The 19437-nt window shown below is 42.2% G+C and overlaps 2 protein-coding genes across 3 annotated transcripts in view; both read right to left on the bottom strand.

Moving 5' to 3' along the window:
• mlxip (MLX interacting protein) overlaps positions 1-17544 on the bottom strand; it is a 63712-nt gene extending 46168 nt beyond the window's left edge. For both annotated transcript variants that reach the window (XM_079752313.1, XM_079752314.1), the window contains exon 1: positions 17015-17544. In XM_079752313.1, the coding sequence (XP_079608439.1) occupies positions 17015-17319 (305 nt within the window). In that variant the 5' untranslated portion in view covers positions 17320-17544. The remainder of the gene's footprint in view (positions 1-17014) is intronic.
• An 823-nt stretch (positions 17545-18367) lies between these two features.
• Positions 18368-19437, bottom strand: part of cfap251 (cilia and flagella associated protein 251) — a gene marked incomplete at both ends in the record, with an annotated part of 52855 nt that continues 51785 nt past the window's right edge. The window contains 2 exons of the mRNA XM_079731249.1: positions 18368-18483; positions 18743-18874. Of these exons, the coding sequence (XP_079587375.1) occupies positions 18368-18483; positions 18743-18874 (248 nt within the window). The remainder of the gene's footprint in view (positions 18484-18742; positions 18875-19437) is intronic.

The following is a 19437-nucleotide window of genomic DNA, read 5'->3' as shown; positions in this document are numbered from 1 at the left end:
GTGGAAGCTAACATTCAGCTTCAGTCTTGAGGATGAGTATCATGAACTCCCCTAAACCAGGCCAGGTGCCTGGCAAAAAGAGGCCCGTTCACGATTCTGATTTTAATTTGGGCAAGTGAACTTGACCTGTACTTTTTTTTTTTGACCTGTACCCAATCTGGCAACACGGACGGGTTATCTTAACAGCCAAGATGATTCCGAGGGATGTTTTGTTTTTAGAAGAAAACTTTCCACACAGATAGGTTGGGAATGGTCTATGTTCAAAATGAAAGATCATTACAGGGTCTTTAATTTAAGCCATAAAAATGAAAGCCTTTTGCACTTAAATGCAATGTGGCACTTTATTATTTGTATTAAAAATAGATTGTTTTTGTTTTAAATATCCAGAGGAGCAAAGAAATAAAATGATGAAATTATAATTAAGTTGATGTGAATGTAAGAGGTTGTGTTAAATGGGCATATGATATCATCTCATATCGATCGCATGCCCTTGAATCAAAATCGCATCGCGGCAGACTTTTTTGATATCGGCAAATATCATATTGTTGTCCAATGAATCGATTTTATATCGTATCGTGACGAAACCAGAGATTTACACCCCTAATAGCGAGTAGCCCTGTTCAAAAACAGTTGCATAAAAAGACAGTGTTGTTCACAACCGAGCTATGGAAATAGCAGACCTTAAAGGTCCCATGGCAATGCTTCTTTATGGATGCTTATATAGGTGTTAGCGGGCCCTTAATACAGTATTTGAAGACTTTCAAGAAATTGAGCCTTGGTGCAGAACTACAGCCACTACGAGCCAGTCCCATAATGAGATTTCCACAAACGTGCCGTTTTTTAGAGGCGGGTCAAGGTGGAGGGTTTTGGTCTGGCCCTGAGCAGCATGTGGCCACGGTAACTTGGTCTCGTGTTTACAGAGGATGCATCGCAACACACACTCCTGGTGCTCCGGCGGGAGTCCTGGAGCTGTATATCTAAATAATATCACAGCCAAAAGCTGTGTGTGCCTCCAGATGATATTATGAATCTCAAACGAATACGTCGGGTTTGTCAACGTCTCTGGTTCTTCCACATCAATCTGAAGGAGAAGGGGATTGTTGCCCGTGATAGTTGACTCCGATTGTCTCCCACCGGAGCCCCGCTGCCTCGGCAGCGGGGGGCGGTGGTGCCTCGCGGCGGTGGTGCCCGGTGGTGTTGGTGCCCCACGGCAGCGAGCAGCGGGGCTTCGGCGGGAAACAATCGCGGGCAACAATCCCTTTCTCCTTAATGTCGCAGATCATGTGCTCATGTACTACAATTCCTTCTCAACCATGGCGGAGATAACCCCCACTACGAGTCTTGTTGTGGAAATACCAGAGACATACCAGAGAACCCGACGTGTTATGCGCCATAACACCAACAGCAGAACGGTTATCCAAATAACAAAGAAGTATACAACACTTGCGCTACAGTGTGTGTATTCACATGCACACACATGTGGTGCGTGTGAATACACGCACCACATGTCAACACGGTCGTAGCTCATTGGGCAAAGCAGAGAAAGGGGAGGTAACATGTCCCCGTTTGATGACATATGGGGAAAAATTCCAAATCGGCGCATCTGAGCTTTGTTTTTCAAAGGCAGAGCAGGATAGCTAGTTCCCTTTTTTTTCACCCAACGCTATTTTTTGCTACTGGGGGACCATAGGCAGGCTAGGGGAACTCATTAATGTTAGAAAACCTCATAAAGTTAAATTTTCATGCCATAGGACCTTGAAGAAAAAGGAAGTCCTTCCAACAAAAGTTGTGGAATTTAATCTGCGGTAAATGTGACAGCCAGTTTATTCAGGGCCTAGCCTATACTGTTGTAAAAGAAAGATTGCCTTACACAAAATTAAACTCAATTATGAAACTCATTGAGCTGAATGGTGCTTCAGTTGACCCTGCTCACGGATATGACAACTCCTGTGCAACCATTGTGGATATTGCAGAGCAGATGAAAAATAATCTTATTTCCCACATTAAGTCACTTGATTCTCGTGTCAGTGTAACGCTGGACGAAAGCACTATTCATGGGGGTACATACATGATTATATATGTGAGGTGCAATGTAACAAGGGAAGGGGATATGGACAATTTATTTTTTCAAATAGTTGAATTGTACCAGGGGACTGGTTCTGAAGCCATTTACAATGCACTACTCAGTAGGGCTGGGCGATTAATCAAATTCTGATCGCGATTTCGATTTTAGCATCAAACAATCACAAAACTAATATAATATTATCTTTTCTCTTTGCTTTTTATTAAATGTTTTATAGACAGTGCAGAACAGCTGGATACATATCTCTACATTATTTTAGATTTTAACATTTTCCCCATATTTTTTTAAGGCGAAATTTTAAAGTTCTCAGTTACAGTTAAGTGTTTTTTGGGAGAGACATGCTGAATAAATTCATCATGTTTCCAACCTCAAAAATAATCGTTTAAATAATCGTGATTTCAATATTGACCAAAATAATCGTGATTATGATTTTTTCCATAATCGTGTAGCCCTACTACTCTGTACTCTCAAGGAAAATGGAATGGATTTGAAATTTCTTCAGAAGAACTCAAACTTCTTCAGAAGAACTTGGTAAGTGTAGCTACAAATGGGGCTGCGGTTTTGACAGGGAGACAGACGGAATAGAAAGATTGAAGAAGGATTTCCCTCCGACTACAGGCTGTGCATGGGCTTGCACATCGTTTAGAGTTAGCTGTCAATGATTCATTGAAAATAGCTAACTAAAAACTGGCAACTACAGGGAGAGCTCTGAGCTGCTGCGACTATGCACGCCGCCATCAGATCAATCAGGTCGATACATAGCGTTAATATGGCAAAGGTAAAGGCTTGTTTTGCGATGCAGAATTTAAAACTTGAAGTTGGAGTTCCCCCCGGACCGTTTAGCCAAAGTATACTACTCTGACTATTTAATCCGACTCCCTAACTACGGAGACCCCTCAGCTGCTCTCCGTCGGGATGTCGGATACGCAATGCTATTCGCCGCCCAATCGATCTTATATGTTGACTACAAACCATGTAAGCAGCGTTGTTAATAAACTTCCAAAGCTTTCCAAATCTTATTTGGTGTTTTATTGGTCCTTAATGTGCAAAGTAAACAATGTACAAAGTAATTAAGGTGCAAAGTCAAACCGGAGAAGTGATTCCGGAAATGATTTGGTTAGAGGACCAATCACAGCCCTTGCCGTCTCCGTTGCGTCGACCAATAGGTCCATGGCGTCGACGGATAGTTAAAAAATATCTAACAAGCTCTCCGGCTGTGGAGAGGGCTCTCCGTGTTTACGTACAGCACTTTAACATGCACACGCATTTAAAAAGGCACCATCCAGGTGTTACTATCACCGTTGCAGTGAAAAAAAAAAGAGCTGTGTAAACCCAGCTCACGACACTATTTCAACAACCCGTCAAGGAATTCAGAAATGCAAATGCCAAATAACCAAGTTTATTGCTGCTACGGCCATTCTCCGTTGTTGACAAACAATGACAAGATGACAAGCGTTCCGGCGCAGAGAGGGACAAGTACTCTGGTTTACTTAGGCATCTTACTCAGCAACAATGAAAGACGTAATACGTGACCTATAAGGGCTCTCCATGAAATTACAAAGACGGTGCACATCTTTGGTTGATGCCAGCATTCATTAGGGGTGTAACGGTACACAAAAGTCACGGTTCGGTACGTACCTCAGTTTTTAAGTCACGTATGGTACGGTATGGTTCATAGTTAAGGGAAAGGGTTCAACGGAGCGTTCAACAGCATTGAGGAGAGCTGTGTAATAAATAACGATAGTCATATTCATTATTCGATATTCTACGTGACGCCGACTATTCGACTATCGTTGCCGATCCCTAGCGTGTGCATGTTAACGTGCTGTACGTAGACACGCTTACGTGCGCATCCAATATTTTTTAACTATCCATAAACGCCATGGACCTATTGGTCGACGCAACGGAGATGGCAAGGGCTTTGTTTAGTCCTCTAACAAAATCATTTCCGGAATCACTTCTCCCGTTTGATTTTGCACCTTAATTACTTTGTAAATTGTTTATTTTGCACCTTAAGGACCAAAAAAACAAGCTTTGGAAGTTTATTTACAACACTGCTTGAATGGTTTTTTGTCAACATATAAGATCGATAGGCCGGCGAATTGCATTGCGTATCCGACATCCCGACGGAGAGCTGCTGAGAGGTCTCCGTAGTTACGGAGTCGGATTAAGGAGTCGTAGTATACTTTGGCTAAATGGTCCGGGTGGAACTACTCGTGCCCATCCTTAGTGGACGTACATGATACTGTTGACCCGATGCGATCCCTGCTGGACCTACTCTTAGAACTCTAAGAAGAACTCTGTTTGATCCATTTTTTTGCGCAATGTTAAGAGATGGCTTTTAGTCCGTTCAAGTAGCCTATTCATTCTCCCTCTGTTTAAAGTGTGTAGCCTGGGCTGGGCTGTAGTCACAAACAATATTTTAAATCAAAAAAGATTTGAATGCATCAGAGATGTTCACAAGTCATTTGTTGGAAGTCCAAGTCGAGTCTCAAGTCTTTGAGCTTGAGTCCAAGTCAAGTCTCAAGTCTCTGGCCATCTGATCTGTCCCTAACACTGTATTGTTTAATCTTATGAATTCAAAGCCTGTGAATGTCCTTTAGCTACCATCCATACAGTATCAAAATCAGTTGAAGGATAGCTTTAGGGGTCTAATGCAATGCAATCTGAAGAAACAAATATAAATCTGTTTCAATTTCATAACTGTATTTTTCAACATTTTGGCATCTCGGATACACGCGTGCATACACACACACACACACACACACACACACACACACACACACACACAGAGGCTTTTATGATTTGTATGAAATCAATCTCTTTGTTTCAACAACTGCGCCATCAACATCAAATTATTTCAACGTGGGCTTAGGCAGATAGGCCTACGTGCGCTGAAAACAAATCGCTATTTATTTATTTATTTTACTGAACCCAGCCTGCCTGACGGTGAACTAGACACGTCTTTAGCATATAGAAACTATGGAACACGTCTGCCATTCTAGTTATTTTTGATAATGACCGGCGATGTTCTATACATTATCCCGCTTATTACACGGCTACTTGAAAAAAGTAACTTCACACGGTGTGTCTTTTTACAATTTATTTGTTACCAGCATTTGTAGTGTTGATCAGCAGAGAAATAGTCCGCCAAAGACGTTGACGTCGCTTAGCAACCAAGGACACTGGGGTTGATAAGTTACCGGACTTGCGGAGTGATACAACAGACGGCAAAAAATTATAGTCATTATATGCTTAGTAATGGTGAATTTTCAAAAAATGACCAAGATCGTTGCCCATCCCTAATAGAAATACATGAATAAACTTAGATTTAAAAAGCAATAATTGCATGACTTGACGAGTCTCGAAGCTCGAATCTGAGTCAAGTCTTTTGGGTGGAGTCGCAAGTCAAGTCTGAAGTCACCGTTTGTGCGACTTAAGTGCGACTCGAGTCCGAGTCTGAGACTCGAGTCCCCATCTCTGGTATGCATCATAGATAGTATATAAAATGGATGTAGCATCCGGGCGGACCTCAGTTATTCCAACTGCATCCAATTCTCTTGGTTTATGCGCGTCGCCATCTTAGTTTGACACGTCATAGTTTGACTCCGCCTCATTTCCTTTAACCAAAAAAGGGCATTCATCTCCTGCCCCCCATTGATGGGGGGCGGGAGATACGCTCATCTAGGTGACGTACAGAGAGTGAGAGCCAGCGGCTAGCTGTCACTCAAGAGGCCGCGCCCCTAATTATTCATACATTTTAACCTCCAATAAAATAAAAACTAGCCTCCTCAAATTTTTTTCACCCCCCTCGGTGTTGTCATGGAGATATGAACTAAACATACTGACTAGAATGTTTTTTTTTGACCAGGCTGTAAATAGGTTTAATAAGACTGTGAAAACGGCCTGTTTAACATGTGAGTCAACCAAGAATTGCTCCCTTTTGGTACCACCTCGTAGTGGCCACCCGGTGCTACTGCAATGTTTGTCACTTCCGCATTGGATGCTGGTATATCTCGCTGTGGTTGGGGCTTGGTATGCATACAATAGGCCTATGTGTGTCTGTGTACCTATTTAGCTAGTAAGGGGTAATGTATAGAACGCCAGTCATTATCTGGAAAATAAGGCTTACAAGGCTTATTTCCAATGCATTATCCCGCTTCACGGCTACTATGCAAAAAGAAAAAATAACTTAAAAAGACACACCGTTAAAAGACAAGGTGTGTCTTTTTACCATTCGTAGTGTTGATCAGCAGAGAAATAGTTCGCCAAAGACGTCGATGTCGCTTAGCAACCGAATACGCTGGGGTTGATAAATTACCAGACTACTTGCGGAGTGATATGAAAGAAATCCGAGGCAAAAAGTCCACTTTCCTTGACAGCGGTCATTATATGCTTATCCCCCTTTTCCACCGGCGGGTATGCTTCGGACCCAGCACGCCTCAGCCCAGTATTGAGAGTGCGGTATAGCCCAGCTTAGTTACGGCTCGCGTTTCCACCGCCGACAATACCCTTATGGTAGGGCGGGGTTTAAGCAGAATGGCGATAGCCGTGGCAGCTATGTAAACATCGTGACCTCACAGTGTAGCAACGGTGAATTATCAAATATAATTCAACGCCGGAAGTTGTGAAGGGTCCATGCAAGTGAACAGAGCGTTTCACGGCATTGAGAAGAGCCGTGTAATAATAGCCTTTATTACACGGCTCTTCTCAATGCCGTGGAACGCTCCATTCACTTGCATGGACCCTTCACAACTTGCGGCGGTGAACTAGTGAGGAATACTGTTGAACTGTTGCCCTCTGGGAGGCGCTACAGGGCAATCAGATCAAAAACAAACTAAAAAACAGTTTCTACCCCAGAGCTGTTATTTCTCTAAATAATGCAATTATAAATTATTGCGTTATCATACCCATCTGACCTTTAAAATTGGCTGACATTTTTAAATATATATATTTGTTTTTGAATTTTTTAACATTCTATATATACATTTAAAAAATAAAAACCTTTTCTCATTTTGTTTTTCTTTTAAACAAATCTTTTTAAAAAAAAACAACACTTATTTTGAGAGCCTCTACGCCAATTTAGATTACAATAAAGTTTTATAAAATACAATCAAATTTTTATTACTATAAAGAGATTCTGATTCTGATTCTGATAATCACCTCAAGGCAGGGCAATAAACAGTTTGATATGGCCGGCTCGTGGACGGCTTACCGATAACCTTCCACGAGCCGGGCATATCAAACTGTTTATTGCCCTGCCTTGAGGTGATTATCACGTTTATTCTACTTTTTGCTAGCCGACATAATAAAAAAAATCAAATACTTTAGTAATTACGCTTTTTCTTATTCGTATTGCATGCTTACTCTGTTTGAGTTCATCGCCCTCAAAAAGTAGTCCCCTTTAATTACCATCGATCAAACATGTTTTGGACACACTTAAACCATGGTCACTTATTAAATGGTCACTTATAAAATAAATTAAGTTTTATTATCCAAATATAAAGTTTTTCACAAGCCATGATTTAGTTTCCCTGGTAACGCCTGAGGGTTTGACCAATACCTGGAACAATTATTACCCTCCCGTAAGGTTCTTATGCAACGGAAACATTGTTCACTCCTCCAGTAAATAGGACAGACCTTAGATATGACCTGGTAATGGATGCATTCTATTCCGCTCAGCTATGAGCCAGAGAGCTAACGTTATGGATTGTACATATTTATAATTCGAAATTCGTCCCAGCCTTAATACCACAGCTACTCCAGGGTCTATAACATATAACCGCGTTTTCTGATTACAGTTTAATTCATTTTTCACAATTTAGCAGCTCTTGTTTTGAAGTTTAACCACTGCGCCATTTCTTTCAATGGGAATCGCGACGGTCAATACCAGGGGTTGGCAACTGGCGGCCCGCGGGCCATAACTGGCCCGCCAGACATAATATCTGGCCTGCCAGATTATTCTGAAGTTATATGATTTCTTTTTTTTGAATATCTACATCTGTTAGCTTAAATGTAAAGGGGCGGATACAGTGAACTTTTTTTTCTTTCACAACCGTTTTTTGGAATTTAATTGTATCAAATCCTGCTGCTACTCCCTGAACGTTAGAGACACACTCGTCACGGTCACGCATAAGCTGCGAGGGGCTGAGCGGGAGATATTGGAAAGTGGAAACTATGCAATATTAAATGAAACGGAACCCCCTTTATAGGCCTATATACAACAACCATGGCGACCCGACATTACGTATTTTTGTGTGATACTGCACGTAGAGAAAGGCAGGAGCTGTTGACAAAAGTCCACTAAAGATTTAAGATGCCAAGCTCTGAGTCTTTGCTGTTTAACGCAAGTAGAGTCTCTGATGAGGCTACTTCGCCTACAGCTCTTCTAACGGTGAGTAGGCTAGGAACGGAGGTTTGTGTATGTGTGCAGTCAGTCAGCACCCGCCATGGTGTGTGTACGTGCGTGTGCGTGCAGTCAATCAGCACCCACCGTGGTGTGTGTGTGTGTGTGTGAAGTGTTTTAAGAGTGGTTGGTTGCTTTTTTAGGTGCGCACTACTGCCCTCTCTCCAGCATAAGGCCTTTCTACACTGCCAAGCCGGTTCAGTTGAGGCTTGGCACGCACAGCGATTTCACCGTCTTATCTCAAGTTTCCCGAGTAAAACCGAGGGGGTAAAACCCCCCGTTCGTCACGGCGCGGGCTGTCTTGGTTCACTGGAGAAGGCGGGGCTGCGCACGGAGTCTAGACCTCTTTAGAATAATTTGCATATTCCCGAATGTTTTTATTTTTTTATGAATGAAGAGACCCGCATGCAAGAATGAGTTCACGTCTGAGTGTAGGCTACAAACACGATTAACTATTTACAAGTGCAAAAACGGCAACATATTCTTTATTTTGCTGACCACTTTTGGGTTAGGGACGGGTTAGGGTTTTTTATCCCGACAAAAGCCTCGTAAGGACAGTTCCTCTGCGTCTCTCTCGTAGATCGCACCATATCTTTCAATGTCTTTGTTTAATACGACTGCATCACCTTCTCTCACATAATCAGCAGCTCGCGGATTTAAATTTCTCTCCAGTTAGAACTGCTCATAAAGCTATCGCTGCGTTGTCTCTGAGTGCAGCAACACCTCTACCCAACGTGATCAGGCATGACCTTTATGTGATATGGGCATACACTTGTTTATATGTACTTCTTTTAAGAGTCATCTAGTGCTTGGTAGGCATATGACTAAGCCAGCTGACGGGCCTGCGTCGCAGTTCCAGATGCACTTTCATTAATCAATTCCTTGAACTAGCCTTTTGGTGCGTTTTAGTATTCTCTGCGAACCGACTCTGACCTCGGATGTGACGTCACGCCCACACTTCAAGCGTTTTATTATGTTTGGCTCGGTCGTTGGAGAAAAACATGGACGCCACCCGGAAAGCTGTTGTCGCGGTAGCATTGGCAGAGTACCAGGCGCTCCAAAATAAGTAGGCGATAGGCCATAGCAGAGATACGGACTCAGTAAGGCATTGCAGTAATACCAGTGATAGGGCTGGTAAATTAATATTCGAATTTCTGATATTCCTCGAATATGGGAAAAATATGTATATTCGAACGTGAAAATGAATATTCGAATAATTTACAAAATATATATTTTATTGCTCAGGGCAGCGCGCGCATTGATTCTCCTCCGTTGTGTCCCATGGTGCGTCGCTTACTGGCCTGCGTGTAGCTGCAGTCAAGTGTCACAACAAGGTAGCATGGACTGCGCTCCACCACCTCCACCTCCCCACCTCACTGTAGACACCGATAAATGTATGAAAATGTATGAAACACAAACCAGCGAGCCCGAAAAACAAACCGGGGAAATGGAATCCGGTGAAGTCAAGAACTCCACCACGGACAAAGTGATTGTTAAGCCAGATAATTTAAGAACTACTGTTTGGCGCTTTTTTGGATTCTGGTCAGTTGGAGGTAAAGTTGTCGACAAATCCAAGGCTGTTTGCAAGTTATGCGATGCGGAACTGGCATATCACTCGACTACCACAAATTTGAGGATGCATTTAATAGTTGTTCACCCGACCGAATGGAACAAAGTTGGTGAAGACGAAGCAGACGGCCCGCTTCCCAAACAACCCAAGCTAACAGCGTTTTACAGCCCGACCACTTCTCTTCCCGCTGCAAAACAAGAGGCCATCACTAAAAAGTTAACGGAGTTCATTTGCAAAGACATGCGGCCAATCAGTATAGTTGACGGCGTAGGTTTTCAGAAATTTATCCACGAAATAAATCCAAGCTATCAAGTCCCTTCCCGTGGAACTGTTAATAATAGGATTGTTAAACTGTATGATATAATGGGGTACTGTTACAATAACAAGTCCTATTCTCCGCGGGGAAAAATAATTAATTAATTAATAATAATATTCGAATATATTCGATATTCGGACCATTTTTTAAGACCAATATTCGAATTTAATTTCTGGGGAATGTTACCAGCCCTAACGAGTGATTGAAATTGCCATTTAAACCACCAAAGCGGTCCAAACACAATGAAAACAGTTCATACTTCAAGTCACACTGGGCGCAGCCATCTTGAATTCTGTCTTGGAATACTTGCTCGGCCTCCTCTGAGTTCATCCGAGCAAGCAAGTGCGCTGTCCGAGGAAAAGGGGCATGTTCATGCGTGTCGCAAGGCAACGTCCTCGGACCTCCGAGACGGATGGATAATAAAATGCACCATGAGATAATGTTCTGGCCCGCCACCTATTGGCTGGAAATAAAATTGGCCCAAGGCCAAACTTAGTTGCCGATCCCTGCTCTAGGGTTTATAGCATATAGCTGCGTTTTCTGATTAGTTTAATGCATTTTTCACAATTGACCAGCTCTCGTTTTGAAGGCTCAACAGACAATTTGACTGGAAATACTTAGCTGAGGTGCGTTTGGAATCGGCGAACATAGGTGAACGTTCGCAGCGAACGCTCACAGCGAACGCTCGCAGCGAACGCTCGCAGCGAACGCTTTGACTTTAAACAATAAAATGTTAACGATTTTTAGACAACGTTCTAAACGTTTGTTTTAAACTGTAAACAAACTGTAAACAAACAATGGCAACAAGAAAGGCCATTGTATTAGCTGCAGCCTCAATGATAATTGACGAGTTTACAGAAGGTCTAGAAGTTGTCGATCTAGTAGAAAGTATACTGCAGACAAGTAATTCGGACGATTCGGGAATAGAGGGTTGTGCCCACTTACTGCGATGTCACATTCAGATCACATTTAAGGATGCACAAGACATCAGTTGAAGTAAGGGTGTAGATAGGCTATATGAAACAATTTATCTATTGCTTTATATGTAGGAAAGGAATTAATGTTAATCTCCATCTGGGAGCACATCTCTTGCAGTCCGTGATCCGTCTACTTGCGGAGAACTACCTCTATGTTCGCGTACGTTTGAAGACATCGGCACGCTTAACAGAACATGTTTCAAATCGTTCGTGAGCGTTCGCCTATGTTATAGAGCTTAGATCGCCCAGAAAATCAAGCCCGACCCAACCCTGTGCATGTTCTGTCCAAGCCCGGCCCGGCCTGACATATTAACTTTAATTATAAGGCCAAGCCCGATTTCAACCCGACATTTCTTTTAATACATGGGATGCGTGCGAGTGGAGGAGAAACGTTAGCTGCCACATGTGTTTTCTTTTTACTTTGTGTAACTTTGTACACATTGGTTACTTAGGCCTACTCTGCTAAATATAGGCCTATGTTCTGTTCATGGCATAGATTTCTCCTCAGATTAGGCCAATAAAGCAATGATTCATTTTTTTTTTAAAAAACACAAATGCTCGATCAAAGGCCCAGCCCGAGGATAGTGGTGGGAAATATCGGCCCGACCCAGCCTGCGGGTCGGGCACAGGCAGAGAATCTAAACTCTACTATGTTTGCGACTTTGAACGCACCTCAGGTGTCCATATATCAGGGATTAGTGTACACCCTGCAGTCAATCAGAATCGAGTATTACAAAAAATACAACCGGCGTATTGATCTACTATTTGATGACGGTCAGTCAGCAGCAAGTAAAACCGACAAGTAAGCGGGCAACCTTCCGGGTTAATGCCCTCCTCCCAGCCAATCAGAATCAAGCCTTCTTAAACAAAGTAGAATAATATTTGATAATTCAACGTTGCTAAGCATATAATGACCGCTGTCAAGGAAAGTGGATTTTTTTGCTGTCCTTCGCATCACTCCGCAAGTAGTCCGGTAACTTATCAACCCCAGCGTACTCGGTTGCTTAGCGACGTCAACGTATTTGGCTGACTATTTCTCTGCTGATCAACACTACGAATGCAGGTATCAAATAAATTGTAAAAAGACACACCGTGTGAACTAATTTTTTCGTTTTGGCAAGTAGCCGTGTATAGAACGTCGCCGGTCATTATCAAAAATAAGCCCCTCAGGGCGAAGCAAGGCACATCCACTTCGCATCAGTGTCCGGTTTGCCCTGTCGGGGCATATTTTCCTGAAAATGACCGGCATTCTATACATTATCTCTTACATATTTACTTGCTATAGTTTTACTTATTTCTTTAGAGACCCACACAGAGACAGAATCATAACTCGAACCCTGGTACTACTAGTGTGTTTTGGTGGTTTACATGTATGATAAGTTAGGGCTGGGCGATATACCGGTATTAAAATTATACCGGTTTATTTTTGAAAGCGATATGTAGTTGAGACAATATCGCCATACCGGTATATTATATATTATTTTGATGTTGCCTTGCGAGCGCTATTTTATAAAGCCGACCGCTGCTCTCTGAGCCTACAAACCATGTTCAGCTGCTAAATCCCGCCCCTTACATGTACGTAGTGTTCTCCCACCTACGTTATGCACATGGACCTATTAAAGAGGGTTATGGATCACAAACTTTGAACCAAAACATGGCGGACACGGTGGTAGAGAGTGAGCAGTTGGTTACAAAAAAAAAGAATAATGGCTCTGTTATTTGGAGTTATTTCGGGTTTAGGATTCAAGACAAACAGCAAAGCGACGTGATTTGTAAAGCGTGCAGGAAACAGGTTACGACAAAAGGTGGAAACACTACAAATCTCTTCAGTCACCTGCAGCAGAACCACCGACTGCTCTATGAAGAGAGTATAAAACTACGTGGTGCTGCTGCTGCGGCCAAAGGCTCGCAGTCACAGAATGTCTCTCCTCCTGAAGCAAAGTTCGTTGCAAGCTTCATTAATCAGTGCCGTGCCTTATGACCATAAAAGTAAGACGTGGCGCGATATAACTAATTTGGTGGCATTCCATATTGCCATGGACATGGTCCCTATAGCCGTGGTCGAAAAAAAGGGTTTCATCAATTTGTTGAAAGCAATTGACCCACGGTACCAATTGCCCAGCCGCAATCATTTTGCTCGGGAGGTTCTGCCAGAGATGTATGCTCAGGCAGAGAAAAACTTGGCGGAAAGACTAGCTAAAGTGACGCATTTCGGGCTAACAACCGACATGTGGACAAGCCGCACATGCGAGCCGTATATGTGTATAACCGTGCACTTTATTGAAGATTGGGAGATGAAAACAGCGTGCCTCCAAACGAGCTATTTTCCAGACAACCACACGCGTGAGCACATTGCAGAGGCTCTTCAACATGCCCTTGTTAACTGGGGGCTTGGCGAAAAGGGACTTTTCGCCAAGCCCCCAGATACGACAGATAATGAGAGCAACATCATCAAGGTGGTGGAGCTGAATGAGTGGCTGAGGATGCAGTGCTTTGGTCACCGACTTCATTTGGCTATTGGTAAGTGTCTGTACAGTATTATTAAAGAAATTGTTTTGAAAAACTATTATTTGCAAGCGCATATAGACTAGGGCTTTAACTTTTACCCAAAATATATTCGAAGTTTGTTTGTTTATTAATATTAATATTCAAATATATTCAAATGTTTACTAATAATATTTTGACCATTAAATGCCTTCAGTAAGACCTGGATTGGGCTTTGCTGGGTTTGTTTACCGCCATTGCTATGGTTACCGGTCTTGCGTGTTCCAACGCTTATTAGGTATCTAATAAATCGCTGTCTAATCAATACTTCATTCACTGCCTCTTCCGTGGTCATTACAATATTATGAATAGACTGACGTTGCTCCCTCTTGGCCTGCCCATAACAGGTTCGAATATTAAGGGCTGCCTAATATTCGTTCGAATTTTGATTTATTTTTTGATATTCTAATTATATTCGAATAACGAAGTTCGGAGTCAACGCATTCTTAAGTTGGCTGTTTTTAGCTGATTCAAAGCGCTATAAACTTGGAATGGTAAATAATCTCATGGTAAAAACTAAATCGCTATTTTAAACCACTTACAAGGCTAGAAGTAGCCAGACACTTCTTTGGTAGTATAATAAGGGTCTTAACATATAAAACAAGGCATTGATAACTTTGTAAGTGTACAGATTGTTTATTAAAGAGGACATTTTATACACACAATACCATCAGTAGTTCACCCGTCGACGCCATCTGTGTTAGAGCTTGCGGGTTGACTGAAAAGCAGATCAACCATATTTATATTTTTAAGAAAGCACTCTGCTGATAAAGTTATGATTCTGATTCTCACAGGTCATGGGATGGATGACAGCCGCTTCACAAGGGCCATTTCCCTGTGCAAAAAGATCAGCAGCTTTTCCTACAGCTGGCTGAGGAGGAGGGTGCTCTCTGAAGTCCAGCAACAGCTTGGCCTCCCAACTCATCAGCTCATTACAGAATCTACCACACGTTGGGGATCAAGGCAGCTGATGATCGAAAGGATCCTGGAACAAGAGGCGGCGATCACAAAGGTCCTCTCCTCTGACAAAAAGAGCCGGCACCTAGTCCTCACATGGCAGGACATTGAGGTACTGGAGACGGTCGAGAAGGCTCTAAAACCCCTCCAGGAGTTCACGAACGCTTTGTCAGAGGAGGACTATGTGACCCTTTCCTATGTCAGACCTGTCCTTCATCTTTTCAGCACGAGTACCCTGGCAGTGGAGGAAGGTGACACTGAGCTGTGCAGGTCAATAAAGTCCACCATTGTGGACTACCTTACTGATAAGTGCTCTCATCCAGCCACAAGTGACCTCTTGGACATAGCCACATTTGTGGATCCACACTTCAAAGATGCATACATTCCAAGAGACAGGGTTGATGCCTTGAAACAAAAAGTTGTTGAGGAGGCAAAGTCTCTTTTGGCTGAAGGCAGTCAGCTGCCTCTGTCTGAGCCTGTAGAGCAAGAAGTGTCAATGGCACCATCCGCAGCAAAGAAGAAAAAGTCACTAGCCAGCTTCTTCAAACGAAGCACAGTGACCAGCAGTGGCAACACACCGACACAGCAGGAGAGAATTGAAAATGAACTTTCAAGCTACTTGCTGTCAGCTAGGATTGAGAGTGATAGAGATCCTCTTAAATGGTGGAGGGAATTTGAAATGATCTATCCAGCGCTTAGCAAAGGTAGCAAATAAGTATCTTTTAGTACCAGCAACCAGTTCTCCTTCAGAGTGAGTTTTCAGCTGCAGTGGTAACATTGTAAGCTGTTACAGGGCATCCCTGAAGCCTGAAACAGTTGACAGGCTTGTTTTCCTAGCACAGAACCTGTAAGAAACAAGTTTACATAGGAAGACTTAAGACTAAAAATTCTGGTTAAAGTTTTGGTTCAAAGACTAAATATTCTCAGTCTACCTCAGTGAATATTTACAATATATCTAGCCATTTGAGTTTATTATGGCTTATTTATTTTCTATACATTTTATTTTCATAGTTGACTAATTATGCAGCTGTATATTTTCAAACAGGTGAGGCCTGCACTACTGTTTACAATTTTGTTATTTGCAGGGGTATGCCTGCCTATTAGATCAGAATATTGGCTTATGTAGGCCTGTGTCTTGATATATTTCTCTGTTTTCAATGTAATACTGTGAAGCCATAGGCCTGTTTTTCAGTCAGCCTGCTTTACATTTTTTGTTATTTGCACATTATGCCTATAAGTGTATGTTATTTGCACTGTTGCACTGCACTATGTTGTTTTTATTTAATAGTACTTGACGTTTCAAACAGGCAACACTATTGTTTTATATCTGTTGTTAAAGCACAGCTGTGCTTCATTGAGCAAAAACTAAACCTAAATAAATGGTTGATGGTGAATACTTGTGGCGTTTACACACTTTACCCGTTTTGTTAAAAGTATCGTTTTAACATCGTATATCGCCATTCAAACACAAAATATCGAGATATGAATTTTGGTCCATATCGCCCAGCCCTATGATGAGTACGACTCTTGTGTCTTGTTTCCCTGTATGATGAGTATTAATAGTGTTAGGTGGTTTCGCTGTATGATGAGTACTACTGGTGTTTTAAGGTGGTTTACCTGTATGATGAGTACTACAAGTGTTAGGTGGTTTACCTGTATGATGAGTACTACTAGTGTTAGGTGGTTTACCTGTATGATGAGTACTACTGGTGTGTTTAGGTGGTTTACCTGTATAATGAGTACTACTAGTGTTAGGTGGTTTACCTGTATGAGTACTACTAGTGTTAGGTGGTTTACTTGTTTGATGAGTACTACTAGTGTTAGGTGGTTTACCTGTATGATGAGTACTACTAGTTTTAGGTGGTTTACTTGTATGATGAGTACTACTGGTGTGTTTAGGTGGTTTACCTGTATAATGAGTACTAATAGTGTTAGGTGGTTTACCTGTATGAGTACTACTAGTGTTGGGTGGTATACCTATATGATGAGTACTACTAGTGTTAGGTGGTTTACCTGTATGATGAGTACTACTGGTGTGTTTAGGTGGTTTACCTATATAAGTACTACTAGTGTTAGGTAGTTTACCTGTATGATGAGTACTACTAGGGTGTCTTGTTTACCTGTATGATGAGTACTACTAGTGTGTCGTTTGATGGTTTACCTGTATGCCACGGTCATGCACTCGAACAGTTTGGTCAGCGAAGCATCAATAGAGATGTGTGAGGTGCTGGTCTTCCCGAAGTGATACGTGTGACACGTCTGTTTGTTGACGGTGTCGAAGTCGTATCCTTTCTTCGGCGGGTGCTCGATGTGAGGCGCAGACACCATGAAGTGTCCGCTGTGGATGATCTGGGCTTCCCGTCCGTCAGACTTTACATAAACTAACTGAGGCTCCTCAGGGTCGGAGTCGGCATCCTGCAGGCTCCCCGCCGCCGTGTGCCGGTATCTGTACCGTTCAGCAGCCATGTCGTTACCAAACAAACAGCTAACGTGAGCTAACAGGCTAATTTACTAAATATGCCACTTCATGCGGTAAACGTGCTCATTGCGCTTTTTGTATGGATTAAATCATAGTTACGATTAGCAATAGCTACACAATTCAATGTATTTGCTGCAACAACGAGGAATTAACTCTTCTTTCATTTCTAAAAGTACACGTACAACAGCTCTCCATATCTTGTAAACCCTCTAATTTTCTTTTGGAGCTCGAGACCAGAAGGACCAGCTGACTGAAGGAGCAGGAAGCTCCTGCTCGAGAAAGGCCTCTGATTTGTCACAGCCAGAGCCCCGCCCAAACAAGTGGCCTCTGATTGGTCACAGCGAGAGCCACGCCTAAACAGAAATCAAAATAACCTGACAGGGTGATCTGTCTCCTCGAACCTGCTTGAAAGAAATCAACGCATATTACCTTGAAGAACTTGATTGGTTTGTTTATGACCATGCTACAGGTTAAATATTTTAACCGATGTGTGTATAGCTTTCCATGCTCGATCGACAAACACATGTCTGTTGTAAAAAGGAAAAACTAACAAAAGACCCGTGACCTATTTGTGCAGGAGTTGGCGGAGCAGCCTGCAGAAATAAGTGTGGAAAATGTAAATACTTCATGAAGGACCACTTAGCCGACGTTTTGTATGTTTTTATTCAGACTAAAGTAGAGGACAAAAAAAGAAGTTCTTTCATAATGATGCTAAACTTATTCTTGCAGTTTGACAGCATATAACATGTTATCATGATGCAAAGTTCCTGCGTACAGTATTCTTTTGTGTACTTAACTTATTTTGTTTGACTTTTTATGTGTTACGGTATGATCTGGGCTACTAATAAACTACTAATAAAATACTAGCCTAATAAAGTATAGGCTAGTAACGCAGTTAAGCAATACATATGTGGGCTATTAATAAGCACCAGCAAATCCGACTAACTTATAATTTTAATTTTATTTATATATTTAATGGAAAGTAAAGACACATCCTAACATTAATGAGCTGACAGTAAACTGATTGGTGTGCTTTTACTCTGAAGGACATGACTTGTCCCTTGTCTTCATACATGAAGGGAAGCCCAGAATATGACTTGTGAATGTCTCTGCGGATATCGACTCTGGGATCACACAGTCCAATGAGTATTCTAAATAGACAAATGAAAACACACACACACACACACACACACACACACACACACACACACACACACACACGCGCACACACACACACGGAATGATACAACATATGAAAAATACTAGAACAGTGCCCCCCTCCCATTCCCCATAGCATTCCAAAGACATGTTTGTAATTGTCACCAATAGACCACGTTATATAGATTCTGGCCATACCTTCATTCTCTTCCCCCTAAATTTTCAACACAATTCAACACAGCTCTCACTTACCTTCATTAGCGGCATGCTTCTCAGAGGCCCCTGTTGCTGGAAGTATCCACTCCCCCTCCTCATCCTCCCTCATGTGTTCGCCTGATAGGACAGTTAGACACTCCACCACCTCATCCTCCCGCATGTGTTCACCTGACAAATGGAGCAGAGAGTTGAATGTTTACAATAAAGCATGAAGATCGGGAGTGACCTTGAATTACCAAACAGTTTCTAACATAGGCGAAAACAGGCCGGAAACAGGCCGGGAACAGGGCTACACATGTTAATTAAAGGACAATACTGATCCGGGTGATCAAACCATTGTAACAGTCCCTCTTTGCTTCACTTAAATCTCTGTTACCAATAATATTTCTCAAAATGATTTCCTTGTACAAAATGTGCTTTAGAGCCTTTGGCGTGCGAATGTGAATGTGAACAGTAATATAGCACATCCTTCTTTTGAATCAATGTGCTTCAGTAAGTACTGAGTGTATTGACAACGCAAAATTCAATCGCGATACAAGTACTTATATACTAACAAAAAGTCTTATCACAAAGGCAAAATACCAAAAATACTCATGTAGTCAGAGTTGGCATAACAAAGTGATTTTGGCAAATGATACTGGTTACAGAGGTTTGAATGAAGTCAGACAGTAAGGATGATTTGATCACCCAGACCGATCTTGTATGCGCCCTTTACATGCAAGCTCCAGAAT

Source organism: Pollachius pollachius (assembly GCF_949987615.1).
Source record: "Pollachius pollachius genome assembly, chromosome: 1".
Lineage (NCBI taxonomy): Eukaryota > Metazoa > Chordata > Actinopteri > Gadiformes > Gadidae > Pollachius > Pollachius pollachius.
The sequence above is the reverse complement of the archived record's forward strand: the minus strand, read 5'-3'. Positions and strand labels throughout refer to the sequence as shown.